This window comes from Asterias amurensis, chromosome 13, assembly GCF_032118995.1.
Source record: "Asterias amurensis chromosome 13, ASM3211899v1".
Taxonomy (NCBI): Eukaryota; Metazoa; Echinodermata; class Asteroidea; order Forcipulatida; family Asteriidae; genus Asterias; species Asterias amurensis.
The window spans coordinates 387,501-405,399 of record NC_092660.1 but is presented as its reverse complement, the minus strand read 5'-3'; the positions used below and the strand labels follow the sequence as shown (position 1 = coordinate 405,399).

The 17,899-nt window shown below is 37.4% G+C and overlaps 1 protein-coding gene across 1 annotated transcript in view; it reads right to left on the bottom strand.

The window, feature by feature from the left end:
* The window catches only part of LOC139945714 (receptor-type tyrosine-protein phosphatase T-like), a 43,694-nt gene that overhangs the window by 17,145 nt on the left and 8,650 nt on the right, over nucleotides 1-17,899 (bottom strand). Inside the window, exons 3-21 of the mRNA XM_071943072.1 lie at nucleotides 16,776-17,027; nucleotides 16,339-16,470; nucleotides 15,619-15,774; nucleotides 14,261-14,422; nucleotides 13,745-13,888; nucleotides 12,521-12,832; nucleotides 11,001-11,321; nucleotides 9,996-10,063; nucleotides 9,493-9,730; nucleotides 8,814-9,128; nucleotides 7,603-7,905; nucleotides 6,769-7,074; nucleotides 5,849-6,142; nucleotides 5,011-5,252; nucleotides 4,019-4,088; nucleotides 3,432-3,538; nucleotides 2,402-2,609; nucleotides 1,961-2,057; nucleotides 1,291-1,543 (exon numbers count right to left, since the gene is read on the bottom strand). Coding sequence (XP_071799173.1) covers nucleotides 1,291-1,543; nucleotides 1,961-2,057; nucleotides 2,402-2,609; nucleotides 3,432-3,538; nucleotides 4,019-4,088; nucleotides 5,011-5,252; nucleotides 5,849-6,142; nucleotides 6,769-7,074; nucleotides 7,603-7,905; nucleotides 8,814-9,128; nucleotides 9,493-9,730; nucleotides 9,996-10,063; nucleotides 11,001-11,321; nucleotides 12,521-12,832; nucleotides 13,745-13,888; nucleotides 14,261-14,422; nucleotides 15,619-15,774; nucleotides 16,339-16,470; nucleotides 16,776-17,027 — 3,980 coding nt within the window. The remainder of the gene's footprint in view (nucleotides 1-1,290; nucleotides 1,544-1,960; nucleotides 2,058-2,401; nucleotides 2,610-3,431; nucleotides 3,539-4,018; nucleotides 4,089-5,010; nucleotides 5,253-5,848; nucleotides 6,143-6,768; nucleotides 7,075-7,602; nucleotides 7,906-8,813; nucleotides 9,129-9,492; nucleotides 9,731-9,995; nucleotides 10,064-11,000; nucleotides 11,322-12,520; nucleotides 12,833-13,744; nucleotides 13,889-14,260; nucleotides 14,423-15,618; nucleotides 15,775-16,338; nucleotides 16,471-16,775; nucleotides 17,028-17,899) is intronic.

Genomic DNA, 17,899 nt, shown 5'->3' with positions numbered 1-17,899 from the left:
CAGAATAATCTTGAATGCGCCATTTTTGTGGTCAACGTCACTTTGCGTTATTCAGTGAAGTGCTCATTTTAGGCGATACAGTGTTCACTTGTAAACCTATTGACCACCAAAATGGTGAGCATGGCACAGTCGCCACGTGTGACATGCATGCAAGGGGTAATACATGTATTAGTGGAATAAAAAGAGTGACATGAGGTCTTGTACCGGTAAGCACTGGGCAATCCAGCCTTCAAGCTGCAATATATTGTGAACTAACAATAACAATGTAAAGTAATAATAATAATCTTGGTATTTACTTGTTTTGTGCACATCTGGGTTATTTTAAGTGAGTTACAGCATTTTGACAATTACAAACTCGCTGGTTGTAAACTTTTTTCACTGACATAACAATATGACTCGGTTACTGATAAAAATACTAATAAAAACAAGTTCTTATATAATAGCGCATTTCACAATAACCGTCTCAATGTGCTTTACATTAGTGCCTTGGTTATTGGGCCAATAACGTTCCTTTACTCTTTCTCAGCTCCCTGGGGAGTATACAGCCCTGGGCAACCGTAGAGCCCCAAAGGCTTTTTCAAACATAACAACCTCTACCCTCGTAAGTACCCATTTATATACCCCTGGGTGAAGAGAAGCAGTTATTATAGTACTTAATGCATCTTGCTCAAGGGCACAATTGTCACAACCAGGATACGAACCCACACTCCGATGACTTAAACCACCAGAACTTGAATTTGATGCTCTTAACCACACGGTCATGACACCCTAATATAATAATAATGGAGTCTTATAAAGCACCGGGCTCTGCCACAAAAAGGCGCTCATGGTTATCGCTCATGATACAAATAAACATATCAAAAGAAGAGAACAGAAATATGAAATAAGTATGTTGAAAATCACTGGTCAATATTTATTTCAAAAAGGTGAGTTTTTAGAACAGTTTTAAATGAACATGTATCAGCAATCCAGGGCTCAATTTCATGGCTCTGCTTACAGTAAGAACATAGTATGGCTCTGCTTACACATGTACAATAAGCAAAGAATCGACACATGCGGAACCAGGGAATTATGCGCTTTTGTCAAGTGTATTTCCCGGGTTAGCATCGAATTTTGGCTTCTTCACGTGCATACTCCACGTTACTAGGCATTCTACGATTACAAGGCTAGCACAGAAATTCGGCGCTTGCACGTAAGCGGGGAATCGTGATCGTAAGAGCAAAATTCAGCGGTAAGCAGAGCCATGAAATTGGGCCCTGGTGGTAAGGAAAACTACATCACGATACTCACATCATCAGCTTTGCTGCTTGCTCCTGACCTGATCTCATACATGGCCCCTTCCTCTAGAGGAGGATTGTAATATCCATTATACGTCCCATTATCACCAACTTTAAACTCCTCCTTGAAATCGTCCTTCTGTATATCAGCAGCAATGTAGGAATCAGGGTTCTCATCAAATGTCCCAATAGATTCACCTTGCTGATTGGGACCCGACTGTCTTTTCTTTCTTGACGCTACCTTTTTGACCCACACCATATATGACCTAAAAGTCAGAGTTGAGACTTAAAGTTTAGTTATCGGAGACCACAAACAACAAAATTTTATCTTGTACATGCCACGTTAAAGTTGTTGATGTCATATAATTTCAAGAAGACTAAGGAGAAAAATCATGCAAAAATATAATTCTTTGGCTAGGGAAACGAGGCAAAAAGACAAGAATAGTTATTTTTGAAAAACTGAAAATTAGAAAAAGCAGATAAAATGTTTAAATTTATAAACCACAAGGCAAACTGATTGCGTTAATTTTGAAATGATTTGGGGTTGGACTAAGAAATTGGGTAGAGCAGGATTTGAAGCAATGACCTATGGTTTAATGTTGTTTTTACAGCTCAGTTGGTAGAGCGTCGGCACGTAAAACCGGAGGTCATTGGTTCGGATCAGAGGGAGAGATGATACTTACGTTATATATGGGTTATCCACTCTACTTATTGAGATGACAACAGCTGTAGCTGTAGACTTGGCTGAATATAATGTAGGAGACTCAGGATTGGGAATATCTGCAAGAAGGAAACAAAGTTTTGAAAATATGATTTATAGACAGTTGGATAAAAATACTAACATACATTTTGCGCTGCTTTGGTCCAGTACATAACAATAATATCACTTCATTCCCGATACTTTCCTGGATAATCAAAATATCTGGGTATAAAGTGCTACATAATGGTGTCTAAAGTAAGTAGCAGCCACAAATAGCGGCAAGATTTGACTTACTTCCACTCAACCAAAAATCCAGACGTCGCAAGTTCAAGCCATGCTCTAGTCAATTTGTCTTTGTTCAAGTTTTTATATAAAATTTAAGATTTTTCAGTGATTTGAATAGAAAGTTGAATTGACTTCAAACCTGTTTTGGGTTTTGTGAAACCAGCGATGGATACAGGATCTCCTTCACCGATGCTTGTTTCTGCAGACACTTCAATTTCATATTGGGTTCCGGGTTCGAGTCCAAGCAATACTCTTCTGTAGATAATTGGACTGGAAACTGGTAACCTTGTAAATGTTGGAGGTGTAAAATCCAACAGGTAGGGTTTGAATGATGGCCGATATTTGATCTGTTTGTGAAAGGAAAAGATTTGTTGGAAATGATAATTAGTAAAGGTGATTCCAATAATAATAATAATAAATCTCATAAAGCGCAGGTATCTAGAAAAAAACTATTCACTGTGCTATAAATAAGCACAGCTGGAGACATGATGTTGTAATAGTATTGTACATGTGAATCACACTTCTAAAGTGCTCTACGAAAATATAAAAGGTTTTGTGTGTAAATCTGAGATAACTTTAGCAAGAGTCGTTTGCTGTCAAACTTGTGGGAGATGGAAAAATCAGCCGAGTGTCATGGCCGAGTGGTTTAGTGCATTAAGTTCAGGTCCTGGTGGTTAAGTTATTGGAGTGTGGGTTTGAATCCTGGTCTGACACTAGTGCTCTTGAGCAAGCTGTTTTATATAATTGCTTCATTTTCACCCAGAGGTATAAATTGGTACCTGCGAGGGTAGAGGTTAATATTGTGTATGCAAAAACCTTTGCAAAGATATTGACAAAATAGGGACACCACCAACATAGGGCTAGGTAGCTCCACTGGTAGAGCGCCAGCACATTAATCCGGAGGTCATTGGTTTAAATCGCACTGTAGTCAATTCTTTGTTCAACCCCAAAAATCAAATGCCTTTGTAGCGCCAAGGTATCCCAGGTTGTATACTCCCCAGGGATCTGAGAAAGATTAAAGGAATGTATTTGGCCCAATGACAAGTGCAATAATGTAAAGCGCAATGATACAGTAATTGTAAACTGCGTTTTATAAGAACTAGCTATTATTTTTAAATCAAATAGTCTCTTATCAAAAATATTTGTTGTTGTTTGTTGTTAACACTTACAATGTAGTTGATAATTCTTCCATTTGTTACCATTGGTTCGTTCCACTCTATCTCCAACTCTGTCTCCGTTTTGTGTCCAATTCTTAGAGATGATGGTGGGCCTGGAACTTTAATCATATCAAACACTCGAGGTTAAATTTCTGGGGAAAAATCCTTCAATGAAACTATGAAAATAAAATTAGTAAATAGAATTTCACACTGTCCAAGAAACTAAGGCAAACTGTACTGTTCACCTATGTTTTAAAATTCGCAAAATGTAACTTAGTGGAAAATAGCATGGTATGCAAAGTAGTACTTCATGTAAAAAGTTTGGAACATACCTAATGTAAAATGGTACTACAAGTATAATATAGTTTGAAGTAAAACATTTAATGATGTAAAATCTTTCACAAAAAATAAAAAAATAAAATAAATAGATAAACTAAAGGTAAACTGTACTGTTCACCTATGTTTTTAAATTTGCAAAATGTAACTGTAATAGAAAATAGCATGATATGCAAAAAGTACTCTATGTTAATAATATATACTTACATAAAAAATATAAAATGGTATTAGAAATATAATTTTTGATGTAAAACAGTACTTACTACCCTCCTTTGTAATTCGATAGATAGGTGTGCTGGGGTCTCCAACAGCCACAGAAGTTTCTGCTTGAACCTACAGGTGGGCAGAGAAAGACTTGTCAATAAGCCGTTTGCGTGATAGATTTGCATATTGTCTGGTACAATGACGTGCTTGATCAATATTGACCACTTCAATTTGAATTCCTCAGACTATCGAGATAGTTGCTATGTCCGATGATTGGGGCAAGTTTTTGCTTAGTTACATAGGAGACGGTGCACCCGTACACAAATCTGAATGGATGTGTAATGCACAATGGTACCAGGGTTTGCTCATCTGTAGGTTGCTATTGAAAAGCTTGCCTCAAACCATTTGACATAGCGACCGTCTCTATAGGGTATGAGGAATTCAAATGTAAGCGATACACTATGACTTAGCAAGTCTTGTACCAGACATTATAAAAATCTAACTCGCAAATGGCTTATTTGTGGATACATAAACATTGTACGATAGTCAGTACTATTATAGTACCTGGCTAACCCCAAGATGGCACTTGAGTATAAGTACCATCTTTAGCATTTGTGTTTGAACGGACCACTATGTATATTTCAAGCCTCTCAAATATTACGGAATATTTTAAGACTAAATGAACTAAAATTATATTTTATAAATGTTATATTTTGCATCATGAATAAAGAATACAAATTTGTTTTTACCCTTACATTGATGTGTATTAAGCACCGTATACTATATGTTTGTTTGTATAATCTTTATCCCCGATGCAAAAATAACATCTATAAAATTATTGCGGTACCCCCTCCTATCACATAAGATTCAAACTGTCTTTAGCCACCGGGTATCTGCTATAGCAATGAAAGGGTCATGGGTTCAAATCCCACATAATTGATTTGCCTGATCATATGCCATGATCGTCTTCTGGAGAAAGGATACAGTGCTGAATACACAGCGGTGTAAGGGTAAAAAACAAACAATATTATTATACTTTAATGTGATGTACCTTAATGGAGAAATTTGCATTAGATTCTAAACCAGTCAATACCAACTGCAGGACGTTCTGATCCAAGCCATCTGTAACTGTCTCGCTTTGACCAGGATCACTAAGCCCGTCTTGAGTGACCATAGAGTACCAAACGTAGTACGCTATGATTATTCCATGTGGTGGGTCTGGTCGGTGCCATTCTACTGTGATTGATGTTGCATCTCCACTTGGTGTTGAGACCATCATCACTTGAGGAGGTTCTACATTAATGGAAAAAGACATAATTGGTTTTAGGAAACAAAATTAGTTTGCATTTATAATTTCCAATTAACTCACAATAAAAAATAACCTGTTAATATTTCTTTTGTCACATTTTAGAGAGAACAAGCAGAAATTGGCAGGATACCAGTCATAATTGGTAGATAAGACATAGTAGTTTGGCTGGTAGCCTCATTCTGGTAAAAATCATTTTGTTAAGCTAAGTATTTTTTGTGCTGAACCCTTTGCTGCAAAGGCGGTCACTAGCGACCACCAAAAACACATAAAGTTGGACTTTTATAAATAGTCATAACTTAAAAACTACAAGCCCCATATATACGGCCCTTATTTGGTTGTTTAGAGCAGTTGTTGAGCTTTCGTTTGGTGTGAGGTTCAACATGGAGTGCTATTGAAAAAAGCTGAGAAAAACACAGTTTATGTTTTTTTGTTTTAAAAAAAAAAAAAAAAATTGTCCAAAGGGTTAAGCAGCTCTACATACGCACTCAGGGCTTCAGACTAAAAAACAGAGCCTGAAACTGAATCCAAAGCTAAAGCCATGAATTCATAAAAGGCCTACGATTACAAGAAATCAACTTACTAGCCTCAGAAGTGCGTACTTCTAAGCCCTGACTGTATGGGCCATCCCCTGCAGCAGTACGGGCAAGCACATGAAACGAGTACAGCGTATAAGGTACCAGGTTTTCAATTGTAACTTGTGTATTCTCAGTGTCTCCTCTAATATTGTTATCGTCTCTGTCTAAGTTCACCAGTCTGTAGGAGTAGCCAGTGATGTCACCACGTCTACTGCGGCATGGTGGTGGACTCCAGTCAAACTCAAGTGATCTCTTCACTACGTGAGTATTGCCCACATTCAATGGGGGTTCAGTCGGTGCTGTAAAGAGAAAAATTAATTAATGACAAAGAATGCGGTTGATAACTTTTATGCAAAAAACTCAACCAAAAACAAATGATGTTCTGGGTGTCGGAACATAGGGTGTCATACCCACTGCCATAACCCAAGAACACTTTAAATGAGTGTATCAGGCCTCTATTCCTCTGTCCTTGGAAATTCGATTGTATACACATCTTCCATCGTTATGATGAATGACAAAACAGTCTCTGAAACTTTCTTGGAGCACTACTGTTATATTGATCTTTTTAAATCTCGATTTTTAACATTGTTTTGTTATTAATGTTGCTTTTCTTTGTAATTTGACTACAGTTCATCCTTTGGCTACAATGGTCTTCATTTTGGTTTAATAAATCATTTCAATTTGTCAAATAGAAGGTAAGGTTCATTTTATTTGCAACCACATACGGTTGGATTCATTATAACAATACTAAAACTTACAAAATACATAACAGAAACTTTAAAATCATTAATCTTTACATGTACATGTGTATTTACAAGATAGAATAAGAAAAGAATAAGAGAGAGGCATGATGATTTGATATGGAAGGATCAAGGTTAATTATAATAAAGCCTTTTGGAAATCAATCCTAAATTGGATACCTTACCTGCCTCAGCAGTAGCAACACGCGTATACGAGTATGCTCCTTCTCCAGCTGGAGTGCTGGCCGTCACATAAACAAAATAAGTTGAATATGGCAGAAGTCCTGTGATGTTAAACATTGTATCCATTGTAGTTCCAGATGTGTTTCTAGCGGCTGCTACAGATGCACACTGGAATGCATTGGTCAGTTGGTATGAGATTGTGTAGAAGTCAATTGAGCATTCACCAACAGGCTTAGACCATCGCAGGCTCAGGATTGTAGGATAACCTTGTACAGGATTCACAGTTAAACTCCGTACTTTGTTTGGGACTGTAGAAAAGAGTGTGAAAAATGCAAACCATTACAAAGTTTAATGACAAAGTACAGAAACTCTACACTTTAATGCTTTGACTGCAGCAGAGATGCCACTGTGGTTAAAAAAAAAACACACAAAAGCAGAAAGCCACTGAATGAATGTTACAAGTGGTAGGCCAAGAAAAAATTGCTCTGTTTCGACCCTAACTTTACGCCACGACCCTAAAATTGTTACATTAGGCATGAAAAAAAATTATTTTGAAATCGCATTCTCTCAGTCTTTGTAGTTTTGTCATGTGCATTGAGATTTCTTCCAGTTATATATGCACTTTATAAAATGTATCTAATAATATTAGTACTTTTATAGTAATAAAATAGAATTATAGCTGTTGCAAACTGCTTACCAACCAAAAGGACCAAAGGTATACATGCAAACAATAGTTAATGGTCTGACTTTTCTCAGGAAAGCCTTTGAAAAGACCATGCTAGAGTGAAAACCTCAGGCTATTACTATAATTACAGTATTCATAAAGTAATACCTACCTACAGAGGATGTAGTGACTTCAACGGGATCACTGTAATATCCAAGCCCTATATCATTCTTCACAGCAACCTTGAATCTGTATCTAGTACAAGGATCCAGTCTAGATTGTCTTAGGCTTGGAAAGTTTAAGTTAAAACTTTGAACTGTCTCTCCATTCTGCTGGTCAACTTTAGCCAGGATACCATTGTAAAATGTAAATTCTCCATTGAGTTCAGTACAGTTGTATTCATTCCATGTAAAGCGTATGCCGGATGATGTGACATCAGATGCTGCAACAGATACTGTTGGTACGAAGCTTGGCGCTGAGAGATAAATGAAAAAAAGTATTATTAATACTGGATAGGCAACAATCACATGCATTGACCAGATTCATCTAGGCCCAATTTCATAAAGCACAACAAATTGCTTAGCATGATATTTCTTCCATGATGAAAACTGAATTACCAACCCAATCTACATTTGTTGCATATATTGCTTGGTACTGGTATTCACAGCTGGTGTTTGTTTAGTCCGAAAATCACATGGAAATTTGGTTAGTAATCTTGTTTTTATCAAGGAAGAAAGATCATGCTAAGCAAATTTTTGTGCTTAGCAGCTCTATGAAACTGGGCACTGATGTCATCACTTGATAAATTTTGCTTACAATATTTTACAAGTTATTTTTCCTGTTATTGTACTGAGTAATAATAATACACCATTTGTGAGGCACACTTTTTTTTTTTTTCAAAGGCGCCAGTCTAGTAGAAGTTACATGTAAGTTCAAGTATTCTCAAGTTGTTGGAAAAGCAAGCATTTTAAACAAGTGTGTAAGAAGTTTCTCTACTGGAAGAGGGTAATGTTGTGCATTTGTCTGAGGTCTTCAGGAAAAGGCCCTGTCCCCATAACTGGGCAAGCGAGTTCGAGAAACATGAAGCTTCGCATACAATTTGACTTCCAGAATGGTAATGGCGGTAGACATTTTCCTTTTCAGGCTCTATCAACAGCAATCTGCACCAATGATGTCACTTGTGCAAAATAATTATGTTTAAAGAGCTTTAATTGCCGTATAAAATTGATACAACACTCCCAACTATTTGGTTGTAGTTATAGTTATAGTTATGGTTATTTGGTTACTCCCAACTCCCAACTATTTGAATATTTTATTCTTCGAGCAGCAACTTTTGGAACAATAATTCCATGAACAACAATTAAAATATTTGAACATACCGACCTTTTTTACTTGTAGTTTTGTACATAGGGGTGTATGTCGAGCTTCCAATAGTATTCCTAGCAATCACAGACACAAAGTATTTTGAATTGGCCAGCAGGTTCGTAAGATGCATCGTTGTGATACTAGTTGTCTGAACTTCAAAATGAGGGGACTCAATGTCTGCATCACAGGCCAGAACCCTGGTCAGGCCATGTTGAATGATGTAATCATCAACTGGGCAATTATTCCCAGTTGGAGCAGACCAAGTAATCCTTAGCTGAATGTCAGATCCTGTTGTATCCTGATTTACATCCAAAGACTGCACAGGACCAGGAGCTGCACAAAAGAAATAGGATTGGTATGTTTGGACTTAAGCTATGAATGGATGGGGAATACATATTAAGCCAACCTGATGCCTATAGTGATAATGGATACCAACTTCTTCTCAGTCCTTTATAGTATAGCCATACGGCAGATTCATTTGTTCAAGTTCATACTCCATACTTTACTGATTTTGGGTTGTGAACAAAGAAAAATTGACAGAGCAGGATTTGATCAACGCCCTCCGGATTAACATGCCAACTTAGCCAACTGAGCTAATCTAGCCTTATGTTTGCGGTCTCCTTATTTTGTCAGTATCTCAGTTCCGAGGTGCCAGTCAGAAGCCATACAACAATATCTCCATGTATAGTACACTTACCCGCGGCATCAGTAGTCTCTGTTTCTATGTAACTGCTTGGACTGGATCTCCCATCTCGATTAGTGAAGGTGACAACAACACTGTATCCAGTACATGGCATCAAAGAACTAATGACGGCTTCAGTAACATCTGCATCAATTTCAGCGATTGGTGAGCTGAAGCTACTCTCTGACTCAAGCCTTGAATAGATGTAGATTTTATCAAGAGACCTGCACTGCCAGGTGGACTGGGGTGGAAGCTGTGAGTAGGCAAAATCAATCAAAATCAATAAGACTATCAGATCAAGAGTCAAGTTTAGATTTTCCAGAAAGCACAAAACCTTGCTCTAAATTCACAAAACCAGCTGTAAGCTGTAAGCACAAAACCAGCCAAAAACTCATAAAGTTTACAATTGTTGCCACTGGTTGGTGCCCAACTCATTTTTGCTAAGCAAAGTAGTTTGATTACAGTATTTTCTGCAAAACAGCTTAATGAAATTGGGCCGAGACCCGTCTTAAACCTACCTGCCAATTCAGCAGAAGTTCTGTACCACTTAAGGTTGATAAAAATAGTGCTGCACCAGTAGAAGGAGCTGCTCAATTAGAAAAATCAAAGGTTGGGTTTGTTAGTCACTTAAGCAAAAAGAATATGGTTCATTTAAATTTGACAGTGGTTTGATTATTCAACTAAAGGTTTAATTAGGATGTACAAAATAAGCAGAAAATTCAATAATTACACGGCTAATTTAATGATACTTCTATTGATTTTGAAATTGATCTCTATGTCAAGGAAATTGAAAGACTGTCAACATGATGAGTCTTTACAAAAACTTTCTTAATTAAAAAAGACATATATCAGATATTGGTATTAAATTTAATATTTACTTACTAGCCACTATTTAAAGGGACGAATTGGTCTACGAAAAGCGTTTGAAAGTGTTTTTTTATAAAATCCCAATGGTTGGAAAGATGTTTTAAAAGTAGAACATAACGATCTTCACAAATATGCCTCGAAATTGTGTGTTTTTCCTTTTATATTGCAAACTAACATGGTCAGCCATTTTGTGGAGTCAACATAAAATGGCGTGTCGTGTTAGCTCACAACAAATAAGGAAAACCACACAATTTCGAGGCATTTTGTAAGGATCATTATATTCTACTTTTAAAACATCTTTCAAACCATAATGTATTTTTATAACAAATAGTTTCAAACGCTTTTCATAGATCAACTCACCCGATCCAGCGCAACATTTCACTTAAAGATAACGTCATGCTCTGCGGTATCCATCATGTTGGTCGTAGAGCCGCCCAATCATGTAATGTGATACAGATTGCCACAGCTGCCAAGCCAAGACTTGAGGTCTTCTTCCAGCTAACATATCCAGGTTTTAATAGGTTCGTCTCGTGGTAAATTTAAGATAAACTACCAATTCTCAATTTTCACCCACAAATTGTAAATGCCCCTATGACTGCCAATTATTATAAATTCAGTAACTATCATTTCATAAATTTCTAAATTAAAATTCTTACTTCCACATTTGGTCCTAACAGTGGTCTTGGAGCTTGGGCGTCCAGCTCCCCCAACTCCAGCCCTAGCAACGACGACAACAAAATCATATTCTGTGTCGATGTTCAGCCCATTTATGACCAGAGAATTACTCGTCCCAGCAGATTCACTGAAAGTAAAGGCTGCATCCACATCACTCGCGTATCGATAATACACTATGTATCGATCAACTGGTCCTTCACCATTACCGCTGTCTGATGACCAGGGGTACCAAGAAATCAATACCTGGTTTGGATCTCCAAAACTTGCATCAACTGTAGGAGCTGATGTGAGATATGGTAGACCTAGAAGATGAACAACAGAACCATTTATTTATTTATTTAAAAAACATGCAAGTCCAGCATCTTTTGGAACACTTTGGGGAATCAATGATTCGCACATTAAATTCCTTGTACAGCTTGAAGGAAACAGTTGAAAATTAGTATGTTCAAGTACATGCAAGACTTTTATCATAATTATTTATTATCATTAGCTTGTGGTAATAAAACCAAGAATGCCTCATAGGTCAACTTAACCAGAAACACTGGTGTTAATCCCCAACTCTTCCTAAGACTTCTTGTTTTTTTTTACCAAGGACCCACAACTTAATGTCCCATTCAAAGGACATAGCAATTATGGTGAAGTATCTTGCTCATCAGGGACACAAGTGCAACAATCCGTGACTCAAACCAACACTCTGCTGATCAGGGAGACCAGAGTTTGAGCCTGGTGCTCTAAACAGCTCAGCCATGACACGCCATACCTCACCTACAGCATTCTCAAACAAAGTAAACACCAGAAGACACCAGACCCAATTTCGTAGAGCTACTTTTTTAAGCACAAGAAAAAAAATATGCTCACCGGAATAAGGTTACCAGCCAAATTACAGTGTCATAAGTACAGTCTGTGATTGGTATCCTGCTTGTTTGGCTTAGCAGGAGTTTGGTCAGCATAATTCTAAGCAGCTCTAAGAAAATGGTTTCTAGCTGAGTGTATGGACACTACGCTTCAGTGTGTCCATTATACTGGAGGGTATCATTTGAGTGGCATGGACACAAGAAGAAGGGTACCATAAGGACAGTAGTACGCAGAAGGTAAAGCCATGAAATTTGACCAATAAGAACAGGGTTTATTAAGTCCCTTTGGAAAATTAAACAAATCTCAACTACATGGAGTTTAGAGCAAGAACACTTTTTGGAAATCAACTAAAATATAATCCAAGCGAGTCACAGGATAAAATACAATATTGATCAATGGTAAGGGGGTATGGGCCCAACCTCATAGAGCTGCTAAGCACAGAAATTTGCTTAGCATGAAATTTTTGCCTTGATAAAAACGGGATTACCAACCAAATTTCCACGTGATGTTCAGGACAAGCAAACAACAGCTAATACCCAGTTACAAGCAATACAACAAGAGGAAGTTTTGGTTAATAATCCTGTTTTTGTCAAGGACAAAAGTTTAAGCTCTATGAAATTTGGCCCTGGAGTTTAATTAAACTTACGATAAACTTCCAGTAAGAGTGTTTGGCTGTGAACATGGTGGTCGTCAGTTCCAGAGAACACAGAACAAGTGAACAATGCTCCCTGTGTTGCCATTGTTCCGTCCACTTCAAACTCGTTGGTCGTCTTGTATGAATTCAAGTTGTCAAAGATTCTGGTTCTTGCGTGTAAAATCCGTGTATTATTGGTGCCAAATAGTACGATATGAGACGGATCTGGAAGCGGATTTCCAACTGCCTCACATGTGATGGTTACAGGTTGCCTTTCATTTGGTTTGTACATCTGACGGAGGTCAGTTATAGCTCTTGTCCCATCTTTAATTAGACAAAACAAACAAAAACAATACATTTATAACTCAACAATTAGTAGTAACTGGTGAGTTTGTCAAAAAGATTGAAAAGGGAGACATCTCAATTCTGAAAAGAACCATCCTGCTTTTTAAACTACTACCTGGGCGTAGGGTTGAAAATTGGACGCAACTATTACTTTAGCTTATAGTATACTAATAGTGAATCATGATTAACTTCACTACCGCGAAGTGAGTTCTTAATTGGTCTAATCTAATCTAAGCATTTGTAGTTTTAAGTGCACCACAACAAATATTATCTCAGCACACTGTACACAGGGACAATTCAAAAGTTAATGTCAAAAAGTTGAACGATAAAAGAGTAAAAACTTATAGTAAACAACGACTACCGTAATAAAACTGATACAAATGAGACTCAACGTTTCAACTAGCTTGCTCTAGTCATCGTCAGGAGACTGAATAAATATGTGAGAGTTGGGCCTATTATTATGGATTCAGAGGATTCAGTGTAGGGTCAATCATTGTTATTATTAAAGGCAGTGGACACTATTGGTAACAAGTAATGGGGAGAGTATAATTGATAGTATAACACATTGTGAGAAACGGCTCCCTCTGAAGTAACGTAGTTTTCGTGAAAGAAGTAATTTTCCACGAATTTGATTTCGAGACCTCAGAACTATATTTTTAGGTCTCGAAATCAAGCATCTGAAAACATTAAACTTCTTGTGGCAAAAGTGTTTTTTCTTTCATTTTTATCTCGCAACTTTGACAACCAATTGAGCTCATTTCACAGGTTTGTTATTTTATGCATGTTGTGATACACCAAGTGAGAAGACTGGCCTTTAACAATTACCAACAGTGTTTAGTGTTTTTAACTATACAGGAAACATGACTACAAGGAAGAATTGAAACAATTTACCTTCAACACAAGTTAAGCCAATGAAGCCCTCTTGGCAACCATTTGCACATTCTCCTGTAGTATCATCACATTGTTCGTTGCCAAAGCAATTACATACTTGTGCACAGATTTCACCATAGAAACCAACTGGGCATGGTGTTGGCACTAAACAAACAAAACCACACAAACAAAAATACAATATTGTGTGAAAAAATTACAATTCACTTTGATATATTGATATAAAAAAAAAAATTCAATCATGTTTTGTTTGTTTGGCTCATTAAAGTGATTTCCTCCCTGCAGTGAAACTGTTTTTCTGCGTTCATTTGAGCCATTATCTAATTCTTTTGGGAACTTTCAATTTTCAAAAATCTTCGCGATATATCTCAAATTGACAATATTTACCCAACAATTTATCGCCAGTCAAAATTGTTGATATCGTCCAGGCTTATAGACAATATTTCAAAAAAAACCTTTTCGTTTTGATATGTCTGAATTTTGCATTGTCGTTTAAATCGGGTATGCCTGTGGTTTTACCTTGACAGTTGCTTCCCTTCCATTCTGTTGCACATAGTTGTGGACAGAAGTCTGCAGTGCACGATGGATCATCACATTCACCGGTGTCCGTAAGGCAAGCAATGCCAGTGGCACAGTGGCATGTCTGACTGCAGTATGGCCCAAATGTGTTTGGTGGACAGCCTAGATGCAAGTACATAATCATTCAAAGTTAATGAGAGTAATGCCTGACCTTGTCATAGTGACTCATACATATCCGAGTAGAATTGTCCATTTTTTTTACAATGTTGAGGAAACATACAATGTCCTCATGTCCACATTGCAAGAGGAGCACTCAAACAATTGGAAGTGTCATCCCTGTTTTCAGAAATCGTCCATCTGCACCCTCCCCTTCTGTGATAGGGCTGGATTTTTACAAAGAGTAAGACTAGTCTTATCTCAAGTTAGAATGACGAGTTACTGGTTCTAACTCATAGGACTGGTCCTATTAAGTTAGGACTCTTCTTTGTGAAATCGACCCCAGGTTCTGAGACCTGGCACAAATACATAACAAAACCTGTAAGCACAAAACTTGCTAAGCACAACAAACTTTTGCTCATGAAAAATTGGTTACCAGCAAGAACACCTTACAGTTACATGTGTACCATTGCTGTGACCGGCACCCTAGTAATTTCTTGCTTAGCCAAGAAATTTGCTTAGCAGAATTTTCTGCTTATAACATCTTTATGAAATTGGGCCCCATTGTTTTCTTCTTTTGGTACTTCGGACATGCAAAGGTATTATGTACATGCACATTAAAGGAACACGTTGCCTTGGATCGGACGAGTTGGTCAAAACAAAAGCGTTTTTAACCGTTTTTTTTTTTATATAATGCATATGGTTGAAAAGATGTTTTAAAAGTAGCATACAATGATCCACACAAGTTTGCCTCGAAATTGCGTGGTTTTCCTTCTACTGTGCGAACTATCACCGTCGGCCATTTATGGGAGTCAAAATTTTGACCCCCATAAATGGCCGACGTGTTAGTCGACGAGGTAAAAGGAAAACCACGCAATTTCGAGGCATGTTTGTGTGGATCATTGTATTCTACTTTTACAACATCTTTCTACCCATATGCATTTTATAAAAAACGGTTACAAACGTTTTTCAAAGACCAACTCGACCGATCCAAGGCAACGTGTTCCTTTAATGGTATTACAAGTAATGTGTCAGCATTGGACTGCAGTTAATTACAGGTTTTTGAAGTTTTAAAAAGTATCTGATCCTATAGTTATAAACAAAGTACCCTGTATTAAGAGCCAACACACAACATTTATTTTTTCAACACTTCAAATAGTATTCTCTTATACCCACAGAGTTAAAGATAAAATCCATCTTACTATCTGTGCAGTCAATTCCCATGAATCCTGTGGCACAAGCGCAGCCAAATGGATCTTGAAGGCAGAGGAGGTTTCCCCTGCAGGCTTCTCCATGGCGATCAGTTTGACTACTACATAAACTGGTTGCATTAAGTCCCCATTTATTACTTCCAGCAGCTACAAAGTAAACAAACAATTGTTCATTTTATATTACTTTTTTAGATAAAGAAATTCAGGTTTACAGCAAACCAAGCCTAAAGATTTCCTAAAAGGCATCAAATCACTATCTACAAGCACAATGCAAAAAATATTCAAAAAGCAATGGGCAAGACTAAACTCCGAAAAGAGGCCAACAAGCAAACCTAGGGCTTAAAATACTGAAATATCAAACTCTACCAACTGCAGAGTTTGTTCAATAGTTGGAATTTATTCACCATTCATTGTTTTTCCCAAATTTAACTCAGTTGGCCATGAATACAATGCACAGCTACAATACTGAGAAGCAGGACTCAATTTCATGGCTCTGGTTACAGTAGGCAAAGAATTGGCAATTACTCGCTTACGCCAAGCGTATTTCACAGGTTAGCAGGGAGTCTTTGCTTGAGCGTGTGTGAACTCTTCTTTACTAGGAAATATTTGATTACACATTTGATTAAAAATTTGGCAGATAAAGCTGATCGTTAGCGCAGAATTCAGCGATGCAGAGCCCCATGCAATTGGGCCTAGATAGGTTGTACTTACCAATATGACAATATGATCCATGAAAGCCTGGTGCACATATGCACTGGCCTGATTCAGTGTCACACATACCGCCATTGTAACAAACTGGGCAAACAGACCGGCAGCTTGGCCCCCAACGACCACTTGCACATCCTAGAAACAAAACAATGTACTGTATAAATGTGACCAAGCAAAATCAAAAGGAGTTTCAACACAAGAGTGTCTCAGTGCTCAACCAACAAGTGTCATGATCTGAAATTAGGTACATGAAAAGCATAATGTGTTTTGATTTTGTCAAAAAAGGTTTTACATTTGCATTTACATATAAGGAATTGATTACGAGAAGATATGAAATTAAGATATATTCATTAATAAGAATGAGTTTTCAAATTAACAGTAAAGAGGACCATCACTTTATTTCAAATTTTAAAGAGAAAATTGAAATATAACAAACCCACCTCTAACAATAAGCCGTAGAATAGCATGGACTCCTTTGCCCCTTTCCCCACCTTCATGGCATTCATAAACTCCAGCATCCTCCTCTGTCACTGCACTGATAGAAGGAGATGGGTTATTGTTCCAAGCGCTTATAATAACTGATGACCGTCTCCATCGCAGCGATGAGATATCTCCTGATGGGAAGCTAAGGCTAAACGTGACAGGTTCTCCTAAGTTAACTGTGATTGTCTGTCGCTCAGGTACAATGGTAGCTAGGCAGGTGAAACAAACAAATAAACATTGGTGTGAAAAGGCATCAGGTGGGATTCAAACCCACCACCTTTGTAATTCTAGAGCAGTGTCTTACATCTAGACCACAGAGATTTCCCAGTAGCTAGAGGCAGTTTGAATACTATATTTTAGTAGCAGGTACCACAGAACTCGGGGAAAGTTCCGAGTATACAGTGCGAACACACATCGGTGTAAGGGTAAAACCAAATTAATAATCTTATCCCCGATGCAAATTCAACACTATGAAAAGACATTTTTTTAACAATTTCAAAACAGTCCTCAGGTCCTCAGGCCTCCTTAGTTGAGTGGCTCTATGGTTGATGTCAGACATTGGAGTGCAGTTTATGTATTGTCATTATGCATGAGTCAATCAACCCTTCTATGGCAAAAAACCTACCAACAAATGTTTGTTTCTTCAAAACCTTATTAGATCACATCATGTGTATATTTAGGTAATTTTTTCCATTTCTAAGTTCAAAGGCATAGGCCCCCTACTACATGCACAAATGGATGGAATAATATGTCATATCATCTCGTTTTATGGCCAAACAGCTAAAATCTCTGCAATTGTTTTCTCAAGATGTCATATTTTTAGGGTTTTTTTCTTGCCATGGAAGGGTCGCAATGATGTGATTTCTGATGATTGCTGAATTGGCAAGTTCACCAACTCACTGTGAAATTGATCCAGAAACTGACTCATAAACCATCAGACCAGAATTCCTTTTTACAAATCTGAAAACAAAATTCCACAGGAAACCAGGACACATCCCGGATATAGGACCTCTATGTTTTTGGTTTGATGAAATCTACTTTCTAAAATGAAACCGAAACGTTTGTTTAAGTTAACATTTCG